The sequence below is a fragment of the Saccopteryx leptura genome, chromosome 9 (genome assembly GCF_036850995.1).
Source record: "Saccopteryx leptura isolate mSacLep1 chromosome 9, mSacLep1_pri_phased_curated, whole genome shotgun sequence".
Lineage (NCBI taxonomy): Eukaryota > Metazoa > Chordata > Mammalia > Chiroptera > Emballonuridae > Saccopteryx > Saccopteryx leptura.
In genome coordinates this window covers 81,965,046-81,988,573 of record NC_089511.1, presented here as the reverse complement: position 1 = coordinate 81,988,573, position 23,528 = coordinate 81,965,046, and the positions used below count along the sequence as shown (strand labels likewise).

Below are 23,528 nucleotides of genomic sequence, written 5' to 3'. Positions count from 1 at the left end.
TCTTCCTTGCATTCTCCCAATAGTTTGCATTATTATGGCTTCTTAATTTATCAAATAAAGTAAAGGGAACCTGCTAATGCTTGTCAGAGGCTTGCTGAAGCTTCAAGCCCAAAGTCCACAGGTATTAATATCTTTTTTTTAAAGTTTTTTAAAATTATTGATGTTAGCAAGAGAGGAAGGGAGAAAGACAGGAACACCGATCTGTTCTTGTCTGTGTCCTGAGCAGGGAGAGACCTGGCAACCTCTAGGCTTCAGGACAATGCTCTCACCAACTGAGCTATCTTGACAGGGCTCAATATCTTTGATTTGTAGGGTCACTGAGGTTCTTGCTTCTCAAAGTGTGAGCCTTAAGCCAGTAGAAGAGCAAATTCCCCTGTAGCTTGTTAGAAAGGTGGAAACTCCAGTCTTGAGAACTGTGAAACTTCTAGCACAAGTTACTTTGTCCGCTTCCTACATTAAAAGGTTTGAACAAATACTAGGATGATTTGTGGCAACTCAAGGCTGTTTCCCTGGGATGACCCAGCCCTCCCGTGAGTTCCTAGCCTGGGAAACCTCAAGGCTGGCAAGAGAATTTCGCTTGTTCAAGCTAAACACCTGACTGTAGGTCTCTGACCTCCCTTTTCTTAGAGATTTCATCTAAAAAAACTTATAACTATAAATCCCTTCTCTGTCTCTTTGATATGTGGAAGTTTGTATCTCCTGAAACCCAGGAGTGCCTTTCTCAAGGATATAGGAGACATCTATTTGAAATGTAATCGTCAGTGCAGATAGGGCTCCATCTCCCAGTCTCTGTGGCAGGGTAATGAGATAAGCTAGCCAGTTAGCAGACACAGATAACTTAATCACATTGACAAATACGCTGAACCTGCTTTTTGTAATTTTCTCCTCGCTGACTCTGTTCAAGCCCCTGAGTGTTCCCCCTTCCAATTCTGTCGCTCTCCCTTTAAAATTCCAGTGACCTCTGCACAGAGCGCAGCTGAGCTCAGTTTCATACCGAGGCATCTTCTCTACTGCCCTTGTTATTGAATGAAATGTCTTTTTTTTTTAAGACTTTATTTATTCATTTTAAAGAGGAGAGAGAGAGAAAGGGAGAGAGACAGAGAGAGGGAGAGAGAAGGAAGGGAGGAGCAGGAAGCATCAACTCCCATATATGCCTTGACCAGGCAAGCCCAGGGTTTTGAACTGGCAACTTCAGCATTCCAGGTCGACGCTTTACCCACTGTGCCACCACAGGTCAGACTGAAATGTCTTGACTACGTTTGACTAGTGCCATGGTTCTCAAGGTGTGCGCCAGGGCACACTGGTGCGCCCTAGAAGATTTCCAGGTGCGCCCTATGGTATTCCAGAGAAATATGTGCCTGTTGAGGACCAAAAAACCAACAGGGTTTTTGGAGTTTAGATTTTTGGGGGACAGAGGTGTGGGGAATTGGCTGTAAGCTGAAAGTCTGCCCAACCCTCCACTTCACTTGCCTGATTAGGATGCAAAAGGCTGTTAAACTGTGGTGCTGGATTGTTTACACTACCCTCCATGTCCTCCAGAAAGACTGGAGGCAAGTTTCTTCTATCCTTTGGGGTAAAGTTAAGAAGATATGTATGGTGGGGGTTTTGGATTGATGATTAAACATAAGGAATTGTCTCTTGAAGCCTTTTGGATTTCTATAAAAGAAGAATATGTGGTAATATCTAAAAAAAGCTTTGAACATTTTGCTATAATTTTCAACATCCTATTTATGTGAATTAGAATTTTCTACCCTCAACATAAATTAAGAGTAAAAAGAGAGGAATTCTTCTATGTATTGACAAGGAAATGAGAGTTTGCCTTTCAAGTATATGCCCAAACATTGAAGAAATCGCTAAGACACATCAGGCTCATGTTTCTCATAAACACAAGAATGGAAAAACACATTCACACCAGGACCTGCCAAATTTACTAAATCTTACTAAGAATGTATCTATATATATAAAAAGATAACATTTTTGTCATTTATTTTAACCCCTTATTTATGAATTCTAAAAAGCATAACAAAAAATGTAACATAAAAGTTTTTAATGTCAGAATAAATTTAATTTTGTCGTATTTATTTCATTTAATTACCATAAAAGCACGCTTGGACTTTATATATTTCTTCTTTAATATTTTACTTAATTATTATAACATATTTCTCAGAAATTTGTATATGGTGCACCAACAATTACTTGTAGGATTTTAAATGTGCCCGACTTCAAAAAGTTTGAGAACCACTGACTTTGTTTTCCTTTAACAGTCTCCATTTTAACAAGATCCTCAGGTGACCTGCATATACATTAAAGTTTGAGAAGCAGTGTTTTACAGTTTATCATTCCCTCAATGACTTCTAATAAACAGTCCTGAGTGGTAGACGGGAATTACTATGCGCGTTTGACCAGTGAGAAATCTGAAGACCAGAGTTCGCTCAAAGTCACACAGATAAACCAGAACTTGAAACGATCTCATGACTCCATGTGGTACTCCTTCCATAATGCCATACTAAGCAGGGAAAGAGGACCACTGCACATGTAGAACAGTGGGTGGGGAAGTCATAACGGTTTCTCTTTCTGCGTCTGTCGCTGCACTGTCCTTTACAGGGGCTGGCTACTCTTCTTTAGTTGCAAGAGAGCCATTTCAGAATCAAGTGTTTTCCAGGCACCAAAGAAATTTCATCTGAGTTATCTTATCACTAGGGGTAGACCCAGGGCTTCCAACTATGGGAGGATGACTCACTGTACTGACCCAGTTCAAGTAACTGAAGAGCGTTCCTCGAATCTGCAGAATCCTAGCCCTTCACAGGTCCGTGCAAACCTCACAGAGCTGCCACCACAGGAAGACCCGATCACCGTCTCAGCCCTGAACCAGCCCCCTACCCCCATGCCTACGGAGACTGACTTTCCACAGTCAGTGTCTTTGGCACGGATGATTTAAACCAGCCATCGTTATGGTAAATATTTTTATTGTTAGCTTTATCAGAAAAACTTGTATCACAGGTAATTTCTGATGTATAATTTTATTAGAGCCAGAGATCATCATATTTTCTAGAAAAACAAACCTCTGAGGTTAGAATGGAAGACAAGAAACAGATTTCATTTTATAATCTACCTTTATCAAGCCATTCAGAGCACATCAATTCCTCTATGTATTACTTTGACATTTTATAACAAGTCATTAATAGAAAACACACAAGCCAAAAACTTTAGATCCTTAATCCTATAGTCAATCAATTTTTCTCAGATTTTTAAAGACATGATAATAAAACTCACTTATTTTTTTAAATGTTTTTAGAGAGAGGAGAGAGAGGAGGGGGAGAAACAGGAAGCATCAATTCATACTAGCTGCTTCTCATATGTGCTTGGACAGGGCAAGCCCAGGGTTTTGAACTGGCGATCTCAGCATTCCTGGTTGACATTCTATCCACCGCACCACCACAGAGTAGGATAAAACTCATTTCAAATAACAACACCTCAAACACCATATAGGTTTGTAATGAGGTGTACCAGTCAACTTTAAGCCTCATATTTTCTGGGCTTTAGCTGAAATACCCCTCACTCATTTCTTAGATTTTTATCAGTCCTTATTTGGGGGTTATTTTGTTTTATTGAGCCTAAACAGAGTCCAATACTAAAATGCATTAATAATCTATACTGAGAATATGCCATAAACGGGTCTGACCCGACACAAGCGGAAACATAACATCCTGTGAACAGGCGAGCCCCCTAGTTATCCCTGCACTGGGCGTTTTCACACAATCATTTTCTCTCTGAGGCTGAAGTCTGTGGTTTGATCTTCTTAGCAGCTTCCAGAACAGAAGCTGGGTTTACTTTATCTCCAAATTCTTTCTCTTGGTGCTCGAGAAGAATGCCCTAAAAGGAAAGGAGAGGGAACATCAGTCCTCCTTCTGAGTCATTCATTCATGAGACAGACGCTGAGTGGGAGCTATCCGTTAAGCCTCACGCTCGGCCCATTGGGAACAGAGGCCAGAAGCAGGCCTGACTCTTCCCTTTTGGGGAGGTAGATCGGGGACAGCTACGCCACAGAACTTGGACTGTACAAGCAGTGCTTTGGGAGCAAGAAGTCAGGAGAGACCAAATACCACCGGGCAGTCGAGGAAGGCTTCACAGATAATACCGCAGAGATAACCAGGATGTCTAAGAGTAGAAGTGAGGTAAAAGAACATTCCAGATGAAGGGACCTGAATGAACTTACACACAAGCCAGAAGCGTGGAAGTGCAGCGCAGAGGTCAGCTCCTGGCAGGCACTGAATGACTAGCTAAAGAAAAGAGACCTTCTCTAAACTTAAGTTTTCCTAAGGAGTTGAGGGCTCCTCTCACTTCCAATACTATGATTAAAAAATGCACTAAGGCACAGGACACCCCAAAGTACCCTGAAATGGTAAGAAAGGTAAATAATGGGTTTGAGATGAGAATCAAGGAGTCCTTGTTAAAGAGTTCTTTGACCCATGACATCTAGGAACTCAAATTAAAAAAGTAAACATCTGTAAACATGTTCTTTGTACCAATATTTATAAAGACTTCAAAGGACACAGAAAGCCCAACACACTGCAGTGACTATGTTTCCTTGCCTGGAAGGCAGCATGCAGACCCCGACACTGAGGAGGAATCTAAACAACGTGGGGAGTGATCATGGTATACAGTTATTGAAAATCATCTAGTTTAGTAAGATACCATTTTCTGGAAACAAAACAACACAAAAGGCCTCTCAACTCAGCTCTGTTCTAATGGGTTGTCCCTGGTGGTCGAGCTTATAGAATGGCTTTCCCTTTTACTGCTTAGGTTTCAAAATATTTATGTGGAAAGCACATCACTTCTTTAAGTAATTATATTTTAAAGATGGTTACAAAGGACTCCCCACTGAGTGGCACCTGGCTCCAAGGAAATATGGAGGCCAGTCCTGAAGCTCCGGGCAGGAAGGAAGGAGGCATGAGCTGCAGGGAGCACGGACAAAGGCAAACACCACACCTGGCAACACCAGGAGCGTGCCTGCTAGGCTTGGGGAGCCGGGAGCACCAGAGGAGTCTCTGCCAGGCAAGAGAGGCTGGCAGGTGAGCCGAGCCCTGCCCTGGAGGCTGAAGGGAGGCAGAGATAGGCAGTGGAAGGACTTCCAGAGCCAGAGTGGGAAGAGGCCGAGCATGCTCTGAGGAAGTGGCATGCCCAAGGGCAAGGGCATCGAAGGGGTGTTTGGGGACCACTCCTGAGAGAAGTTATGGGTGTGAGAAGTATCGGGTTTCTGGAGCAGGGCAGACCTGAGCCACTGAGTTCTGTCTCCACGGTGCCACTTACTAGCAGCCCATTTTTGCCTGGTATTTCATACCTCTAGGCCATTTCCTAACACGCAGATGAGAATAAAACCTAACATCCCAGACTGGTTGTGAAGAAGACATGAGCTCATGTCTACGAGCACCTGGGAGAAGGCAGGCACTCACTGGCCTCATCAGGACAACATTTCAGTATTGAGCAGAAAGTTAGCAAATAGGTTTATGTCAAATCAGACACCAATTCCTGCTAGATTCTAATACAGCCCAGCAGAAGCAGATAGCAAGCTTTAAAGGAAGATATTAGAAATAAAGTTAATAATGGAAGTATTTGTATTCCCATTAACTTTTATCCCTCCCAAATTAGGAAAAGTATATGTAATTATCAGTGTTAGCAGTGAGATCGACCGATGCAGACAATCCTGTCTTTTTACAGATGAGGCCAACTGTCAATGTCTGTCCTGCTAAGGATGTCAGAGAGCAGCCTAGACGCAGGCCCTCGAGCTTGCACCCACTTCACCCCACCCGGCCCTGCGTGCTCCCAGCCTCTGCGGGCTCTGCCCTCCAGTGCAAGGGCATCAGCCGACTCGAGGCTGCCCACGGTCTGATGCGGAGCACCCACCCTCCTGCCTCCTGGGCACACCAAGATCTCATCTCCCACACCTTCCCCTACGTCTCCAAGTTACTCTGGACCCTCACAGCCAGGACCCTCACAGCCATGTAACGAGAAGTCGACTGCTCCTCCGGGGCAGCTCTGACTCCCGGGCCCCCAGTGGAAGCTCCGTCTCCCCCACACTTCCTTGCTACTTCCCCTGCACAGGCCAGTTCCCAATCCTTCCGTCACCTTCACTTTTCTCTACTGCCCATCCCTGAGGCCCTAGGAACACGGGAAAAGAGTACATTCTTGATAGAAAACACTGCTTTTGTTGAAGCATAGAAGACAGGCCTGGCTGTAAGAAGCCTGGGCTCAGGCCCCAGCACTGCCACTGGGGACTTGCGCTCTTTGGTGCAGTCCCTACCCTCGCCGGCAAAGCTGTGAGCACGGCGCTACTGTGAGGAGTGAGGAGACGTGTAACACATGACGACTTCTCCCTTTCCCTTCCTCACATTCCCTGGCTTTCTGGAAGCAAGACTGGGAGACTCCGAGTAGAGAAAGTCACCCCCATCGGGGTCTCAGGCTCGCAGACACTGACACCCACAGGCCCACAAGTGAACACCAGGGACTCACCTGCTCTCCTGGTCCCACCACAAAAACTCCCCCGAGGATGAAGCCTTCGCCTTCCAAGTTTCCAGAGAAGCCTCCGTTCCAGGCTCGGAGAAAGTTGTTCCAGACACCCAGCCGGACAAACCCCATGAACATCATCTTGCGCTTTTGAGGGCCGTAGAACTTTTTCTGCAGCAGCGAGGAGAGCCGAGTGAGTAGCTGTGTGCCTGCCTTCCCCAGGGGAAAAGGCTCCAACAGGGCTCTGTTTCACACAAAGACCTAAAGCCTGCTGGTCCATGTCCTCCCCAACCCCCACCCAGGAGACTCTCAGCTGCCCAAAGAAACAGCTTCCGCCCTCGAGCAGGCCTGACCGAGAGGGCTTTCATCACCGACTCTAACCTACTGCTGCATGCGGACAGGGTGCTCCTGTCTGCAGGGTGATTGCAGTCTTATGTTCTGCAGAGGTGAGGGCAAAGGGGGAAAAACTGAGGGAAGCTGCTTGTGCTCGGACCCCTGGCATGGGGGGAACCCAAAGTAGTCTCTGCTACTTCTCGATTCATACATGAGAGGACAGCTTTTCAGTGTCCAATTAGGCTCGGCTCAGAGGGCTGGGAAGGCCCCTGCAAGCTCAGGGCCGCTGAAAGGGAGCTCAGCCCAGCCTTCAGCGCCAGGCCAGGCACACCCCGGGTACCAAACTCTCCAGCCCTGAGCACATCCCACCAGTCTGTGTCTGACAGGCTCACAGCATGTATGTGTACCTTTTCATCCAGGAAGATTTCTCCTTTGAAGTAAGGCTGGAAGTCCCTCACTTCAGTCCTTATCTGCTCCTTCACTACGGCATAGAGAGGGACGCCCAGCTCATCCAACTGGGGCTTCAGGGAGGACAGGTCTGCGGCCTCCTGCAGAGAACAGGGAAGGTCAGGGGCACAAACTCCTGAGGCTCTGCAGCCAACACCCTCTTCCCCGCAGGCCCAGAGCACACTGGCATTAAATGCAGAAGAACCAAGGCAACAGATGCCAGAAACAAGCAAGGCCTGTTCCGCCCAGCAGCACACTGTCCCAGGTGGGCACCAGACCTCACTGGGTGGCCGTCTGCCCTCAGCCCTGCACTTGTCTTCTCCGTGGTGGGAAGGAGCAGTCAGGCTCCTATTATGGCTGTCCTAACCACTGCTCAGGGAGCATCTGGTAACTAAGAGACTCACCCAAACACGGCCCTCTGCCCTAGCTACGACACTTCTCCTCTAACTCACCTTGCAGCCCCGCCTCCGCACTGGACCAGAATGGCAAAGGGCCCACTGGACAAACCCCTGCAGGCCCCGGGGACAGCAGTCTCTACCCCTGTGCCCAGCTGGCTTCCCCTCCGCACATCACCTTCCTTCTCTCGCCAGCTCATATCCTCCCCTCCAGATGGGATCCCCGTTCTAAGAAGTTCTCCCTGGCTAGTCCAGCCTGAAATGAAGCCCTGGGTCTCTCTGCATACCCAATCTTTCCTGCTTTGTGACGTTTCTATACTGAGTCTGTGTGCTACCACTACGTTGAGCATTCTTTTTTTTTTAAGCAATGCAAATTGGTCTTTAAAAAAATAGATTTTAGAGAGAGGAGGAAGAAAGAAAAGGAGGGAGGGGGAAGGGGAGGGAGGGAGAGAGAGAGAGAGAGAAACATTAATCTCTTCCTGTATGTGCCCTGACCAGGGATTGAACCTGCAACCTTTACACATCAGGCTGATGCTCCAACCACCCGAGCTAGCTGGCCAGGACTTTGAGGCTTGTCTTTTAAGTTCCCAAGTGTCTCTTAGTTAGAAACCATGTCTTCCATTGCTCGTCTCCCTCAGTGCCCAGCACATGGCTGGGTCTATGCAAGGCACCAGATGCCAGGTGGAAGATCTGCAGGGGAAGGTGGACAATGAGGAGATGCAGCTGAGCTGAGAAGTTACGGACACCCCGGACGCTCATGAACTGCACAGTGGATGATGACGTAAGATAGCCTGTGTCCTGGTAAGGCTTCGAAGCTAAGAACAAATTCCTCTTTTACAGTCAGTGTTAGGATAAAGAAATAGCAGGAGATCCTTTCAAGTGCAGCTCCCTCGCCTCTAACACAAACACATTGCTGTGGAGTGGAAACTACATCTAATTTTTCTTTATTTTCCAAGAAAACTAGAATGAAGAAGAGTTCATTACAATGTTTTCGTGAAGAGCTTCAGTGAGTGGCAAGCTTTGCCTGAGAGCAGAGGACTCCAGGTCTGATGTGGTCAAAGACCACCTGTGTGTGAAAGGAAAGGTTTACTCATTTTCCTGGGCTCTTTACTCTGGTCTTTGAGTGTACAAAGCCATGAAGGGGACTGTCACATACTTCCTCCACAGGCCACTCAAAACAGCTCAGCCTGCCATCCGACCATCCTTCTGGAAACACACTTCCACAGAACACTTTGACCACAGAACACTTTGCCCAGGCATAGGCCAAGAGCAGTTACCACTGGAACCTTCTGGATTTAAATGATCACCGATTGACTTGTGTGACCAAACCAGTCTGGCCCTTGGTTTACCTATCTGTAAAGTGAGCAGGCTGGACCCTACCTTCCCCTGACAACCTTCCTTATGTGCGAACAGACAACAACTGCGCGGAACTGGGCCTGGTCCCCTGTCCTTGGTTCAACAGGAAGATAGTCCAGGACACAGGCCGTACAGGCTGGAAGGGTCTGGGAGTGATAATGAAAGTCAAGTGTGTTGCTAACCCTGGGATATGGTGAGTTGTTAAATGAACAGAAGCAGAGAATGAGTCAAATGTAATACCTAGAGAGAATAAAAATGGACCAATATTGGTCAAAAGCTAAAGTGGGTTACAGGTCCTTGGTCCAGGCTGGAAATGCACGGGCCCCCACTTACATGGGTTCTTTTCTCTAAAAAGATCTTCAAATGCACTCACCTCTCGACAGAGAAAACAGCCTGGTCTCCGCACAGCCATGATCACAGCTCCGTTCTTTTCCCAGAGCTCCTTTGCTTTGAAAGTCCTCGGTTCTGAGGAGAAGAAAAGGGAATTCAGTGTCATCTCTGCTCTGACCACCCAGCGGTTCGTAAGTGGTACCGGCAGTAGCAGGGAGCCTGGACAGGCATTTCCCGTGTAGGAAAGGCAAACGGGAAACGCAGGCAAGGAACAGTCACCCTCTGAGGAAAGTTAATAGAGTGCGGAGGACCCTATGTATACCCTGTATACTCCAAAGGCCCTTCCTCCATAAAAATATATTTTCAAACTGATGTCCAAATATAAAACATTTCTGCAAAAATGGCAGCTAAGAAAATCCCAACTTTTAAAAAAAGTATTCAAAGGGATTCAGCCAACAGAAAATTGAAAAAGAAAATTTACCCTAAGTGTGTAAGCTACAACATTATCCACAGGGGCGGGCAGGAGACATCTAACAAGGAAGTGCCTGGGGCAGCTCAAGCCCGGCTCCCAGGCCAGCGCGAGTCTGCATCCAGCCGGGTGACCTCGGCCATGCCAGCCTCCCCCCTGGACCTCCGTCTCCTCGTTTGTATGCAGGTGTCCAGCACTGGGCCGAAGGGAGTACCAACAGATGGACGTAAGCGCTCACTACGGTGTCTGATAATGCAGGGTTTGAGGGGTCAATAACTATGAACCCGTTCTATTTTAACATTTTCACAGGAATCCATGTCCCCATGGGATGTTATGACAAAAGGGTTGGGGGGTGAGCCTGGGAAGCCATAGGTTGAACAAAGCACAATAGGTCTCTCTCTGCAGGGCTGCTCATCCCTTAGCAAGGTGACCTGCAGCATGAATCGCAGTCCTAGTGCCTGCTTTCTGTTGACAGCCTCTCACTGACTGAGCAGATGACAACGGCCTTCCTTTGGGGGGCTGATCTGGAGAGCGCCCAGGCAGCGATCCCCAGCTTTCTCCACACTCTCATGCCAGCTCTGCCCACACTGGTGAAGTCCCCGAGCTACAGCTCCAAGCTGAGAGCACACGAGGGGACAGAGCTACCGTGTGCCCATGTGCAGCTCTTGGCTACCTGCCAGGGACGCCAGGGTCTCCCCAGGAAGAGGGAGAGGCAGGCCCGTTCTAGAAGTGTGACCTTGTGCTCCCCGAGCCACAGCACACCTCAGGCAGGGCTGGCCCCGCCTGTACCCGAAACAACCGGCACCTCCTGGCAGCGAGCAGCCCTGTGCCGAGCGCGGGAGCACGGACTGCACACACAGTGCTTCTCAAACTCATCTGACTCAGGAGCTCCCATTTCGTGAGGACTCAGAAGCCCAAGTTTCTCAGAACACGCTCTGGAGTGGCTGGTCTAGTAAACGGTGATACGGTATTACTCAATATTATGGAGCAATTATCATCATAGCTGGACAGCAATAGAAAGTGAAAAGTGATTTTGGTAAAACAAAAAAGGCTAAACTGTAAAATATCAAGTACAGCCTGATCACAAATATATAATAATATGAAAACATGCAAAAATAATAATTACTGCTAGGGTAATGGAATTAGTAATTTTAAAAGTTATTAAATTTTTCTGAATGTTCTTATATTACTTTTTCAATTAAAAAAAAAGTTATTTTACAAAGGATAGATGAAGTAAGCCTGCATCCCAGCATCTTGGAAAAGTGCTGAGACCAGAGGCCACTGCTTACCCGTCTCCAGGGTTTTCAGATCTATCTCCTCCAGGTACTGCAGGGTTGCCTGCTGCGACTTGGACAGAAACATGTCTGTGTTGGCCAGAAGCAGAGCCAGGGCAGCGGCCCCCAAGGCCCCCGCACCGATCGACCACATTCCCATGGTGAAGAAACTTGGGTCCTGGAGGAAAGACATTTCTGGAGATTGAGAGGAAGGAAGATAACGTTACTGCGCTCACACGATAGCTGACAGCGATAGCTGGAATCTGATCTCCTGAAGTGCAAGTCTCCAGCTGGGCAGCCACCAGGCGGCCAGAGGCGAGGGGAAGGAGCAGCAGACTCACAGAGGAGCCTGGACAAGGGCTGCTGAGCACCTGCCACTACAGGAGCTGGACACAACACACACACAGAGGCTCCTCCCCAAGGAGCTCACCAGTGAGGCGAACGGTACCAGAGAACTGACAGCCCTCTCAGACACTCACTCCTATTCCCTCTCCCTGCCCAGTGTTGTAGCCTCCCAGCTCTGTGGTGCTCATCTGTGCTGTGCCCTTTGTGGCTGACTACTCCCTCTTTTTCCTCCTTTCCACCACAGTCCAGGAGTTTCCGCTATCACCTCCCCAGGGAGGGGCAGCTTTCTCTTCTGTGATCACAGGCTGCATACCTCATCCACCAATCACACTGTTCTGTTACCCTCCCCTTCCTCCTCTTTGTGAATCCCTCAGACATGGAGACCATGCCCTATCACCCAGGCCCCAGACAGTTTCCAGCAGAGCCTTCCTCATGGTAGGACATGTGTCCGAGCTCAGAATAGCTTTACTTTTTATCCATTATAAGAATAAAACAAGCTCATGTGAAAACAAAGTAAACACAAAAAAGAAGCAATGCATAGAACCATAGTCGACAAGAAAGCGGGTATCTTCTGAACATCTACCACCTATTTATATAGAGATGGCCACCATTAAACCCCAGTATCTAATCTGACAACTCCCCTGTGAACAGAATATACAGACGTCTGTTGAAAGAATGGAAAGACTGGGAGGAGGCATATGTAAGGAGCATGGTGCTGGGCATCTGCTCCAGAGAGGCTGGGCAAAGGCTGTCTGCATCGGGCAGGTGGTTTTCAAATTGATATGGAGCTCCAGGCAGGTCCTGGGAAACAAAGCCCAGCCTTGTGTGAGTGCAGGTGGTACCTCACTAAGCCTTTCTCCAGTTGGGAAGCCTTGTGCTTACACGTGGGAGCTCCTGGAAGGAGCGCACTGCTGTAACAGCAGCAGGACCCCACCCAGCCTTCCTTTGAATGTCATCCACTTACAAAGTCTCCCTTTGCATTTGGCCCTCTCACCACCCTACGGATCTGACTTATACTGGAGCATTCATCCCTAGGTACCAGCATAGTTCTCTGTGTTGAGATTCCCAGGTTTAAACCCGGTGTGTGTATGGCCCATCTAACTGAAAGACTTTCCTCTCCCCTGAAGATTTCGCTGGAGAGAGGATTTCTCCAAAGAATTAAGCAAACGCCTGGCAATCTGCATTCCACTGCCAAGGGAGGGAGCTGTGAGGGATCTGCCAGTCTGGGGTGGGGCTAGGCGCAACTTGGTAGTGATGACTTGGGGTGAGGGGAGGGGATAGGCCAGACTAGTGCTTAAGTCAGCCTGGGAAGTTCCAACTTGAGTTAAGAAATAAAAAAGAACTTCTAGGTGGGGGCAGGAATGACCAAATGAAAACAGCATTTAAGAAAGAAGAATTTGGCCTCTCTGTATATTAGGGGAGAGGAAAATGAGGGGGAGGCCAGAGTGTGTGTTGGGGGAGGTGCTGCTGCTATGGTAGCTCTGATGTGAGGGACTCCAGCTGGGAGAGAAGTTTCTTATAACCTCACTGCTCAACATGTGGTCTCATGGACGGGCGGCCCTGTCATTGTGTAGGAACGCAGCGTCTCCAGCCTTACCTCTGAACTAAGGAGTCATACATTGCACTTTAATCAGATTTGGCAGCAGTCCTATGCACATTAAAGTCTGAGAAGCATTGTCTTGGAGCAAAGAATTCAGGACTTTGTGCTTAGTTGGCCACAAGAGCAGGTTGGCCTTGGAGAGCTGGGCCTTCCTCCAGGCCCTGACTTCTGTTCCTCAACTCATTGTGGGAGAGTAGTGATGGCGACAGTGAGAGCCAAAGACTGAACGCATGCATCTCCGCAGCCCTGCCTGGAATGTCCCACCCCATTCATTCTACTCTTCAAGACTCAGACACCGCTTCACAAAGCCTTCCCAGATGCGCTGCCTACCCCAACTCCCAGCCCAAGAAGCATTCACTCACCCCCACTGCGGCAGTGCCCGTACTGCACCCGTTATCCCTCTAACGTGCTTGGCACAAGACTTGGATCTATCTGCCAGTTTCTCTGAACTGCTCTTCCGTTTAGATCTGAACTTCCTGTGCCTAGCACAGAACCTGTGTGGTATGCTGTGAGTTCTCCATAAATATGTGCTGAAATGAATTTAGTAAAATAGACTGATGAAGATGAGGTCTTATAGGAAGCCAGAGTTCTTGGGCCAAGCAGGAAAGAACTTTCCATGGGCTGGCCTCCATTTCTTTTACGTAGCAAAGTTATACATTACTGGATTACAGTTCACCAAACAATAGGAGGGAAGCCATAGCTCTCCCCGCCTGCCATAAACAAGAGACTCCCCAGCATCTGGAACAAACACTGTACCTGACACACTTCCAAAACACCCTTGGATTTCTGACATGTGTGCATGATTCAGGAGCACATGTTGTGGTCCCTGATCGCAGATCTGATAACCTTTCTACATCAGTACTCAAAGGCCTGCTTATATCTACCCTACAAAAGGAACTGCTTCAACTCCTGGGACACATCAGTGCATTCAGGAAGTCCAGCGACCCTTACAGTCAGCTCTAACTAACATCCTTCTAACACACAGTAGCTATTCTTAGAAGCCAACAGGCTCTGTCAACCATCATGTAGCCTGTTTCCTCAAGAGTACAAGGGAATCGCCTGACCAGGCGGTGGCGCAGTGGATAGAGCGCCGGACTGGGATGCGGAAGGACCCAGGTTCGAGACCCCGAGGTTGCCAGCTTGAGCGCAGGCTCATCTGGCTTGAACAACAACAACAACAACAACAAAAGCTCACCAGCTGGGACCCAAGGTCGCTGGCTCGAGCAAGGGGTTACTCGGTCTGCTGTAGCCCCACAGTCAAGGCACATATGAGAAAGCAATCACTGAACAACTAAGGTGTTGCAATGAAAAACTGATGATTGATGCTTCTCATCTCTCTCTGTTCCTATCTGTCCCTATCTATCCCTCTCTCTGACTCTATCTTTGTCCCTGTAAAAATAAATAAATAAATAAATAAAATTAAAAAAAAAAAGAGTACAAGGGAATCAAACCCAACTAGACTCACCATTTATTTCCAAATATTTATTTAACATGGAACTTTCTAATCAATGGCAATTTAGGTGGACATAAAACTAAGTGATGCACAATCCTAAAGGAGATACAGGCCTGGTACCCAGATAACAGAAATTCAAGAGCAAAGGTAAGGCAGCTGGGGAAAGCTGTGAACATGGGACGGTGGCAGTGTAGGGCTGCTCTGGGCAGCCACAGAGGCAGCCACAAGAAAGTGTCTTTGGAGCCACACAGGTCAGTAGGGGCATAATGAAAGAGCTAGGTCGGGCTTGGCTGAATAAACCTGAGAAACGACAGGCTGGCTGGGGTGCCTGTCAGTGCCCAGGCACTCTGAGAACGCAGACTTCTATGTCCCAAATGCCCCCAACTCTCAACCTCAAGTTCAAGAGGTGGAGTACAAGATGCGGGCTCCACAACCAGGAGCAATGTTTAGCACCACACCCCACTGCTGGCTAGGACCAAGAAAGTGTGAGCAGGGAGCATGGACCTCATCCTCAGGCTGTTAGCCAGCACTGGAGGTCGGAGCCAGCCTCCCCATGAACACATGCCCTCGGGGGCCTCTTGCTGCTAGCTCTTCTATCGGCGGACAGCAGTAAAAACTGACTGCACAAACACCTAGAAAGTGTGTAGGTGCAGCCCCTTGACCAAGGCCCCATGAGCTACAAAGCAACGTCCATCCTGGCATGTCCTAGAGTAGGTGCCACTACAACTTGCTGCACAATGGGAACTGCCCCTGAACCGTGAATCACAGCTATTCCCACCTACAAAAAAAAGGGGCTGGAGTAGAGGGAGCCTTGGTGTTTACAGGGAACAACGCATTTCATTATGGGTCTCTGAGGCTAAAACTGGGAGGCCAGTAAACCAGCATTTACTTAGTGTTACATGACCTACCGTAATTCACTTCTTCAACTGTCTTATGATGCAGAGATCGTCTGTTTTAAAGCTGACAACACTGAAGCTCAGAGAAGTTCAGTACCTCCTCCAGTGTCACAGAGCCAGCAGGCAGCAGTACTGCAGCCGGGACCCAGATCACTGCGACTCCAAAGCTGGCAGTCTTTCTACTAGCATACCTTGCCTCCCCTCACGTTCCTGTGTGGGTTTCTGGAGGTCAAGGGGTAACATTCATTTTGTCTTCAAGAGAATTTAAAAAGCTCAACTTATTTTTTCCGTCATCAAATACAGTAAAACCGTGTTTATTCTAAAGGAAATTTCCCATATGACAGATGTCCCTTCTCTTTCCTTCCTTTCCAGCCCCTTCCTTGAAGGAAAGGGTCAGTTTCTCTGAAAGATAATATAGCAAGGTGGTTTACAGAAGAGCCATCCCTCACCTGACAGGCTACAGTACCTAGTTCCCCACCGAGGGCCTTATCTGATCTGTCTTCTCCCTTCCACACAAGAAGGTGATGCTGGTAAGACCACAAACCAGCAACAGCTGTGGCAGCTCAGAGTGGCAGCTCCGGTCTGGGAAGAGCAGGGTGCCGGGGAGGGACCCAGTGAGGCCCCTTAGGCACACTGGGTTGATTCCACCACGGCTCTCACTCCCCTCCCACCCCGGCCTCATTCTCCTCAACTCCAAAACGAGGGGTGCTGGCCAAGGTGAATGCTAAGGCTCCTAAAGCACCCCAGTGGCACCCTGACTCTATCAAAATCAGCTCAGTATGGAGTCTGCACATTCCTGGTTCATCATAACTCTACCCTCTCCTTCCCATTTCAATTTACAGTGGGTCTTTCCTTCAGCCCAGAGTGTCACAAGGCATCTTCCCTCCCCGACATATGGTCCCATGTCCTCAACCTTGGGCAGGTCACAACCTGGGCCCAAGGCACTCACCATTCACAGCGTCCACACTCCTGCTTCTGCGGACAGAGGCTTACCAGTGAGCAGGGAGGAGGAATCGGCAGGGGAGGGCTGGAGGCGGAGCTCTCAAGTCCTGACTGTGGCCCTCGGCTCACTGGCTCCACCATGGACAGGACCAGGCCACCCAGAAACCCTGGGGCTCCTTCAGCTGCCAATAGTCAATTTCCAGAAAATATCAAAATGGAAAGCTGCCAGGGCCCTCTAGCTCTTCAAAAAGTAAAGTGAAGTGTGAGTCATCTGCAGTCATGCAGATTATAACATTTATGAAGTGCCAACAGCCTCCCTCTCTGCTCTCCGGTGCAGTCTAAGAAAGTGAAGCCCTTAATCCAGCGCATGTGTCACACTAGCTCAAATCAAAGGAAGGGTTCCCTTCCTCGTGGCTGCTCATACAGCTCACACCCTCGCCCCATTCTCCACCCACACCCAGGAAGTCGGCTGGCACCACTGGGGCCCCTCACCTGCTGTCTCTTCTTTACCTCCTTTGCCTTCCCTTCATTTTCTGCCACTTCAGTGGTTCCTCTCAAGCCACTCTCCCTTCTTGGGCAACCTCACAACTTCTGGTACTTCACTCACTACCTTGAAATGGACTTCCAGGTTCTACTGCCATCCCTGACTCAGTTTCCACTTGGGTGTTCTGTAGGTTATTTCTGTTGCACTATGTCCACAAATCACCTCCGCTAAGTCAGTTTCTCTTCTGGAGTTCCCTAGCTCAACGAGCGACACAAACATCTACCCAACTGCTCAAGTCGGACACAGAGACTCACATTTTACTCTTCCTGCTCCCTCGCTGCCCACATCCAGTCAGTCAGGAAAATGTGTTTGCTACTCATCCCCTTCTTAACCTCATTTGCTGCTGTTATTCCCAGGCCCCTACTACTTCAGGCCCATTTCAGTCACCACACGACGGAGCTGGGCTTGGCTCTAGTCAGGTCCTCTACAACTTGTTCTTCACGCTGTAAAGTAACACACTGACCTTATTATCCCCTCTTCCCTTTGCTTCTGGATGTTCACAATGAACTCTTCAGCATGTCAATGGAGCCCTCCACAGCTTGGCTTCAGCTCACCATTCAGCCTCGTCCCTGCCAGTGCAGCCACCTCGCCAGACCACTCAATATGCAGGGACTATAGAACATGTTCTGTTAGGCTCTGCACTGTTGCTCCTGTTGCTTCCCTTACCTAGAACACCTTCCCCACCATGCCAGCTAGGTAAAGGCCCAGAACAAGTCACACTTTCTCTCCAAAGCCTTCCTGGAAAGTCCAGACTGCTCCCTCACTGCTGATTATATAGCAGCCATGCATATGCAAATGCACACATACCCTTGCACATTGCACAAGCAAATGGACTTGGTGTATTTGAGTTCTTTCATGTCTGTCTACACAATATGGTGATGCAATATGAGGGCAGAGGTCACTGTCTTATTCATTCCTGCATCTCCAGCATTTAACACAAGTCCTAGTAATTAGCAGGCTTTAAACATCTCATGACATGATCTGAATTTTTTACTCTTTAAACTCCATAGTGGGGTAGAGTTGCAACTAATCTGCAGTCACCCAATCTCAGCTCAGTATGGAAGGTAACTGTGGGCACTGCTGGCATGACCTTAAAGAAAATACTCAGGCCTGGGTTTCAGGACCCTGAGGCTTATACCGGCTCCACTGCTCACTGGCAGAGCAATCCAATATAAGATGTGCAGGCACTCTGGGCCTGGGCCTCTCTTCTGTACTCAGAGAGAAAGCAACTGGAAATCGATGAGGTGACCTCAGTTCTGACATCCAAAGATACTAAAGTACCGCTTGACTGCGACTCCAGGATCTGATGTGCAGAAAGCTATGGGGACACTGGCTGCAATGGCCCTCCGGCTGGGTGTGTACTCTCATTCCCAGCTTCCCCAGCCCAACTCCTGCCTGTTCAAGGAATCGTCTCTGGGCAGCAACTGATCAAGTCTTACAACGAAGTACCATCACTGGGTGGGTTACTTCATGCCTGAAACAAGTAGAGACAGCCCCACCCAGGGAAACCTCCCTCCTCAGTGAGCTGGCCTGAGGCAGAGGCAGGGCAGAAGGGGTGCCGAGAGAAACAAGGGAAACCAAGGGTGCGCATGGGCCTCCTCGCCTCGGGCCCTCTGCACAAGCCTGGAAAGGATGCTTCACCTCCCTTCTTTGCTCTCCTGCTCCCCTCTCCTCCCCTCAGAGCTCTGGTTTAGCCCCTCCTTCATTGAGTAAATAAGGAAACAAAGTCCCAGAGAAGGGGCTAGCTAGTACAGGATCATATGGGAGAGGTTTGGTAGCGACTGTGCTGGTATTGCCAACTCACAGTCCATGACCCTCCTGCATTGGATACTCCTACAGAGCCTAGGATAGTGCAGTGGGGTGTGAGGTCAGGGCTCAGGGCTCAGGTAGGGGCCTGCAGGTTCTGAAGTCTACTCACTGGCCTGAAAAAGACTGAAAGCAAATCTGCCCCTGAACTGGGCCTGGGAATCTGGTGGCTAGAGAGAAGGCCAGCCTTTCTCAAGCCCAGTGCTTTGCAAGCAGCTTATAAGCCAAAGCCAAATGTGTTCCTAAGGGTCATGCTGTCCATTCTCAGATGAGAAGCCATTATGCATCTTTTCGACCCACAGGAGCAAGGTCCTATCAATTTTGAATGCCAACGACAAAGGCTTAAAAATGCCAGTCAAGCAGCCTGGTGATATGGGCACGTAGGGCCTCATGAGCACTAGAGAATTTGCTCCTACCCACCCTCAATATCAAGTATCATAGAATGAGCCACTTGCAATGAGCTGCCTGCCTAGTTCTGATCCAGCTCACCTCTCAGATGCCAGATTCAGAAATTTCTGAACGCATGCTGAAAGCAGAACAAGGGACATAATCAGCTACTGGACAACTCTGAGGCACTGCCCTGGGTGAGAGAAGGCTGTGGGGGCTAGGAGAGGTCCTTATACAGATCAGTGATCCTAAAGCGACAGAGCCCCAAACAGCTGGCCTTTCTGCCCCTCACTTGTACAGCCTCCTGACTAGGCTCAGAGTTCTTCATCTACCAAGTTACACGGGTGTGGATGGGAAAGCAAGGGCAATAACAAAAAACACCATGCTTCCGGACAAAAACCCTGGGTTCTTACTCTTTGACTCTCAGGTCACCTTGTCCCTCTGACCTCAATGTTTCCTTAAAAACAAGGGGATTTTGAAGGCTTGTCAGGAAGAACATGTAAGAAGCAATGAACAACGCAGGAAAGCATCAGAATTGTAAGGCTACATTGTCTTTCTCTTCTTTGCAGGGCTCAAATCCACTCATTCTCCCACAACGGTAGGACATTTGAAGAACCCAAAATACTGAACAACTTCTCCAGTTGAGTCACTGTAGACCTGCCTCCTGGGTGAAGTTTTAGGTTCGGAAGGACCTCTGGCTTGTCTCAGGCACGCCTGACCTAACAGCCCTCTCCACAACACATACTCCCTGCTGCCCCATCTGCAGCCCAACAACACGTCCTTCTACACTAGCAGCACAGAAAAGGCAAAGGGCACCGCCCAGTTGTAACCTCCCTGTGCCAGGGGCCACTGGGCTCAGAGGCGAGGCTGGTTCCCTCACAGTGCCCCCACACAGCTGTTACCACACAAGCCTCAGCAGAGGCAGACTTGGAATCACTCTGCTCAGCATTTCACAGAGATTTCACAGCGGCAAGAGCCGCTTTACTTCCGGGATACCCACAGGGCATGAGGTTACAAACCCCAAAATTCCAGTCCTCACCAAACTCTCCAAGCACCATTTCAGTGATAAAAGCTGGTAAGACAAGCATCAGAAACGTCTTCTGAACCCCTTCAGGAACGATGCATAAGATCTCAACTAAATGGCATGCCTTACAAAGGAGGGGGACATGGGACGGGCCGGACCGATACCAAAATATAATTCAAATTTCTCCAAGCTGTAAGAACCTGGACAAGGCATTGTTCTTTGCATCAGTAAACAGGGCAACTCCTGAATCACCTTCTACAGCGTTGCAAGAATCAAAGGATTAAATGTATAGGTGGTGCTTTGCAAGCTACCTTGCAGACTGGCACAAATGTAAGGTATAAATTCTTCTAAATCAGTCAATAATTGCCCCTTCAGTGTTGTTTGTTCATGAAATGAAGAATTTCTGATGACCAAGGAGTTCCAAGGAGTTGGGGTTCACATTTTGAATCCCAATTCTCAAGTCTCCAAGGTTGGCCCAAAGCAGGAGCATCCCAGTATATACAAGCTGGCCACCAGACAATGCTTTTCAAAGTAAGTCCTCAGTAATTCTTCTCTTTCTTAATTCATCTGGGAAGCTCAAAGGAAAACAGAAACTGAGGTCTAGTGATGAGGCTGAGGAAAGAGCATGGTGTGGTAAGTAAAAGAGGCGCAGACTGAGCTGGGCCTGACCTAGTCTGATTTGGGGACTCGCCAGATGTGCTGCCTCCCCAGGTGTGCTGCCTCCCCAGGTGTGCTGCCTCCCAAGGCCCTCGCCCATTGGTCAGGCGGGGCCTTAACTATTTTTAGCGTCTCCTTCCACCTTCCGATCTCAGCAACACCCTCCTGTATTGGTGCCTCTGTTCGCCTTTTCGTTCCCAGACTTCAGCTCGGTGTTTTACAATGTATACTTGGGCTCGTTCCAATCGTGTCAAGAGTTTGTATCCTTTGGGGTGGCTGGCAAACAGGTGCCTGTGTGACTCTGAAAAGGCTCGAAGTCGTGGTCCCATAAAACACAGCACCCTATGCAAGTGCAGAGCGAGGCCGCCAGGTCCCGCAGCCTCTACCGGCTCCCTCCGAGGCGCTCCGCCTGCCCACCCCCGGCAGCCCTCTCTCCCCCCACCACCCACGGCTCGGCCCCGAGGGACCCACGCGCCAAGGCAAAGTCCTTTCTCCATTCTCTGTTCCAGCAACTCAGACAGGTCAGTGTCGTCGGCCTCACTCCAAGCCTGGGGACGGGGCAGGCGGGGGCTCCTCGCTAGCCGGCGGCGCCGATTCGGCCCCGGGGCTCTGACCCCGAACGCGGGGTTTTTCCACTGACCCGGGCGCGCCGGGGCGGGCGGACCGGCGCCGCGGGACCGAGAGGGCCGTCGTCCTCTGAGCGAGGCGTGGGGGGAGGGGTCACTCAGGCCTTCGCAGGTGCGGCCGCGCCCGGCGGGCTGGGAAGGGGCTTCACCCCTCTGTAGACAGAACAAACCCCGAAGCTAATCAATCCGCGCACCGCCGACCCGGTTCTGCCTCAGTTTCCTCACCTGCGCGGAGGCGGGGCCCACCTTCGCGGAGGTCATGTGCCTCGCAGAGCCCTGAGTGCAACGCGTCCCGCTCGCGCTTCCCTCCCGCCCGCCTTCTCCCGCGCCCGACACTGGGGGCTGGACGGCCGAGCTCTTCCCCGCCCCACGGGTCCAGGGTGGACCCGGCGCCTGCGCCTGCGCCACCGCGCCGCGCCCACGTGACATTGCTCCGCCCCGTGGGAGGAGCTCCGGCTCCGTGCCCAGCACACCTCGCGGGTGGTCCTTCCAGCGCGCAGCCCGACAGCGGGTGTCCGCGGCCCTGAGGGCCGTTCAAGTGCTGTACCGCGTTCTCACAGCCTCAGCTGCCTTCAGCCCTTCGCGTGTGGTGACCCCCAACTCCTGATTCCTTTCTGAGAGGCCCTTTCTGGAGCAAAAGGACTGCCCTAATGGGATCTGAGCATGCCTGTCCTGTAGCTGAGGACGGCCACCTTTCAGTCCTGAGTAGTTTTTTTTTTTTTTTTTTAATGGCTTATTTACTTATTTTTGGCATCAGGGGGAATCTTTAGGACCAACGCATTCCAATGAGTGCCCCTTCAAGCTTTAGGAACAGCTTGAGAATTGCCAGCCTCTGACCCCATCTCACATTTCTAGTTCATCCCAAAATGCTGGCCATTGGGCAGAGGGTGGAGGGGGCTGGCTGGAGACTGGCTTCTGGGACGTTGCCGACCCCTCTCAGATTTTAAGTAACATGGTATAGTTTGTTCCTGACTCATTGATCTCTTCATTCACTCATTCTTTTACTCCTCATATATTGTGACTACACTGTTTTATAAAAACAGGTGACTTGGCAAACATCTTTTCAGAAATAGGAAGAACTGATTCACAATATGTCAGTTAATGTATCACTAGGACAACAGTTTAATCAGTCACAGGGCAGTATGCAATGAAGTAGCAGAGTAGGACTGACACCTTCGCTGGTAAGAGGTGGCCATCTGCCTGCTGTGCCCTCTGCCCACCTCACCTGGGAACTGTCTACTGGTGTACAAGTCCAAAAGCTTCCCTGATTTACCTCCCTGACCTGCTCCGACTCCAGGTTCCTTGTAAACCTGTGAAGCTATAGGATCTATTCAAGACATCTCCCCTTAACTCACTGTGAGATCCTTTGCTTCACCTTTGGAACCCAGAGCCTGACCCAGGGCCAGCACTGAATGTACTTGGGAAGTGTGAAAGAGAGGGTGTTTCTAGATTGGGGCGGGGGGGGGGGGGGGGGGGGGGGGGAGGATAAGCTTGAGTGATCATCCAGGTATTTGATAGGAAGGCCCAAAAGTGTGTGCTGTAATTTGCTACAACATAGGTTTATTTACCCCCAGAGAACCTTTCTCACTCCTGCCCCATTCCTTCTTTCCTGCCAAATGGAAAGGGAAAAGTCTCATTTTTCTCCATCCCTGAAATCAGATGTTTGGTAAACAATGTAGAAGGTTGCAGGGAAGAATGACCACTTAGAACAAAACAGGAAGTTACTTCCATTGGGTATGGTCCCCAGAGACAGACACTAATGACAGAACCATCCAGCGGTCAGGGCTAGCAGAATCCTGGGGTAGAAGGATTCCTGAGATCTCAGTCATGATATAATTATAAAATGCCAAAAGCCATGATTATATTTACACTTCTGCAACATTCTGAAGCTCTAGATTTCAAAAGCCAGGCTAGATCTGATAGCTAATTAACATACCCCCCACTAGCATGTTCCTCACACTCCCAATTTGTTTCAGGAGGCACAGGCTGAACTTACTAAAAGACAGTCACTGGACTAAAAGACTAAGTTATGGGCAAGTAGGCACAGGAAAACTTACAAAGCTTAAGGATTAAAAACAAACAAAATATTTGCCAAGCTTTAAAGATAAAAGTAATTCTGGTGTTGTAAAGACCAGAGAAT

The 23,528-nt window shown here is 49.3% G+C and overlaps 1 protein-coding gene across 2 annotated transcripts; it reads right to left on the bottom strand.

The window, feature by feature from the left end:
• Positions 1-3,001: 3,001 nt before the first annotated feature.
• PRXL2A (peroxiredoxin like 2A) lies at positions 3,002-21,771 on the bottom strand. 2 transcript variants are annotated; one of them, XM_066349304.1, is made up of 6 exons: positions 21,614-21,771; positions 11,124-11,286; positions 9,409-9,500; positions 7,245-7,385; positions 6,511-6,675; positions 3,002-3,873 (listed from the first exon to the last, which is right to left on the bottom strand). In XM_066349304.1, the coding sequence occupies exons 1-6, from the start codon at positions 21,647-21,649 to the stop codon at positions 3,760-3,762; spliced, it is 711 nt and encodes a 236-aa protein (XP_066205401.1). In that variant the 5' UTR covers positions 21,650-21,771; the 3' UTR covers positions 3,002-3,759. The 2 variants fall into 2 exon arrangements, with proteins under 2 accessions (XP_066205401.1, XP_066205403.1); XM_066349306.1 differs by having other exon boundaries at positions 11,124-11,303; positions 21,614-21,746.
• Between the last annotated feature and the right edge of the window lie 1,757 nt (positions 21,772-23,528).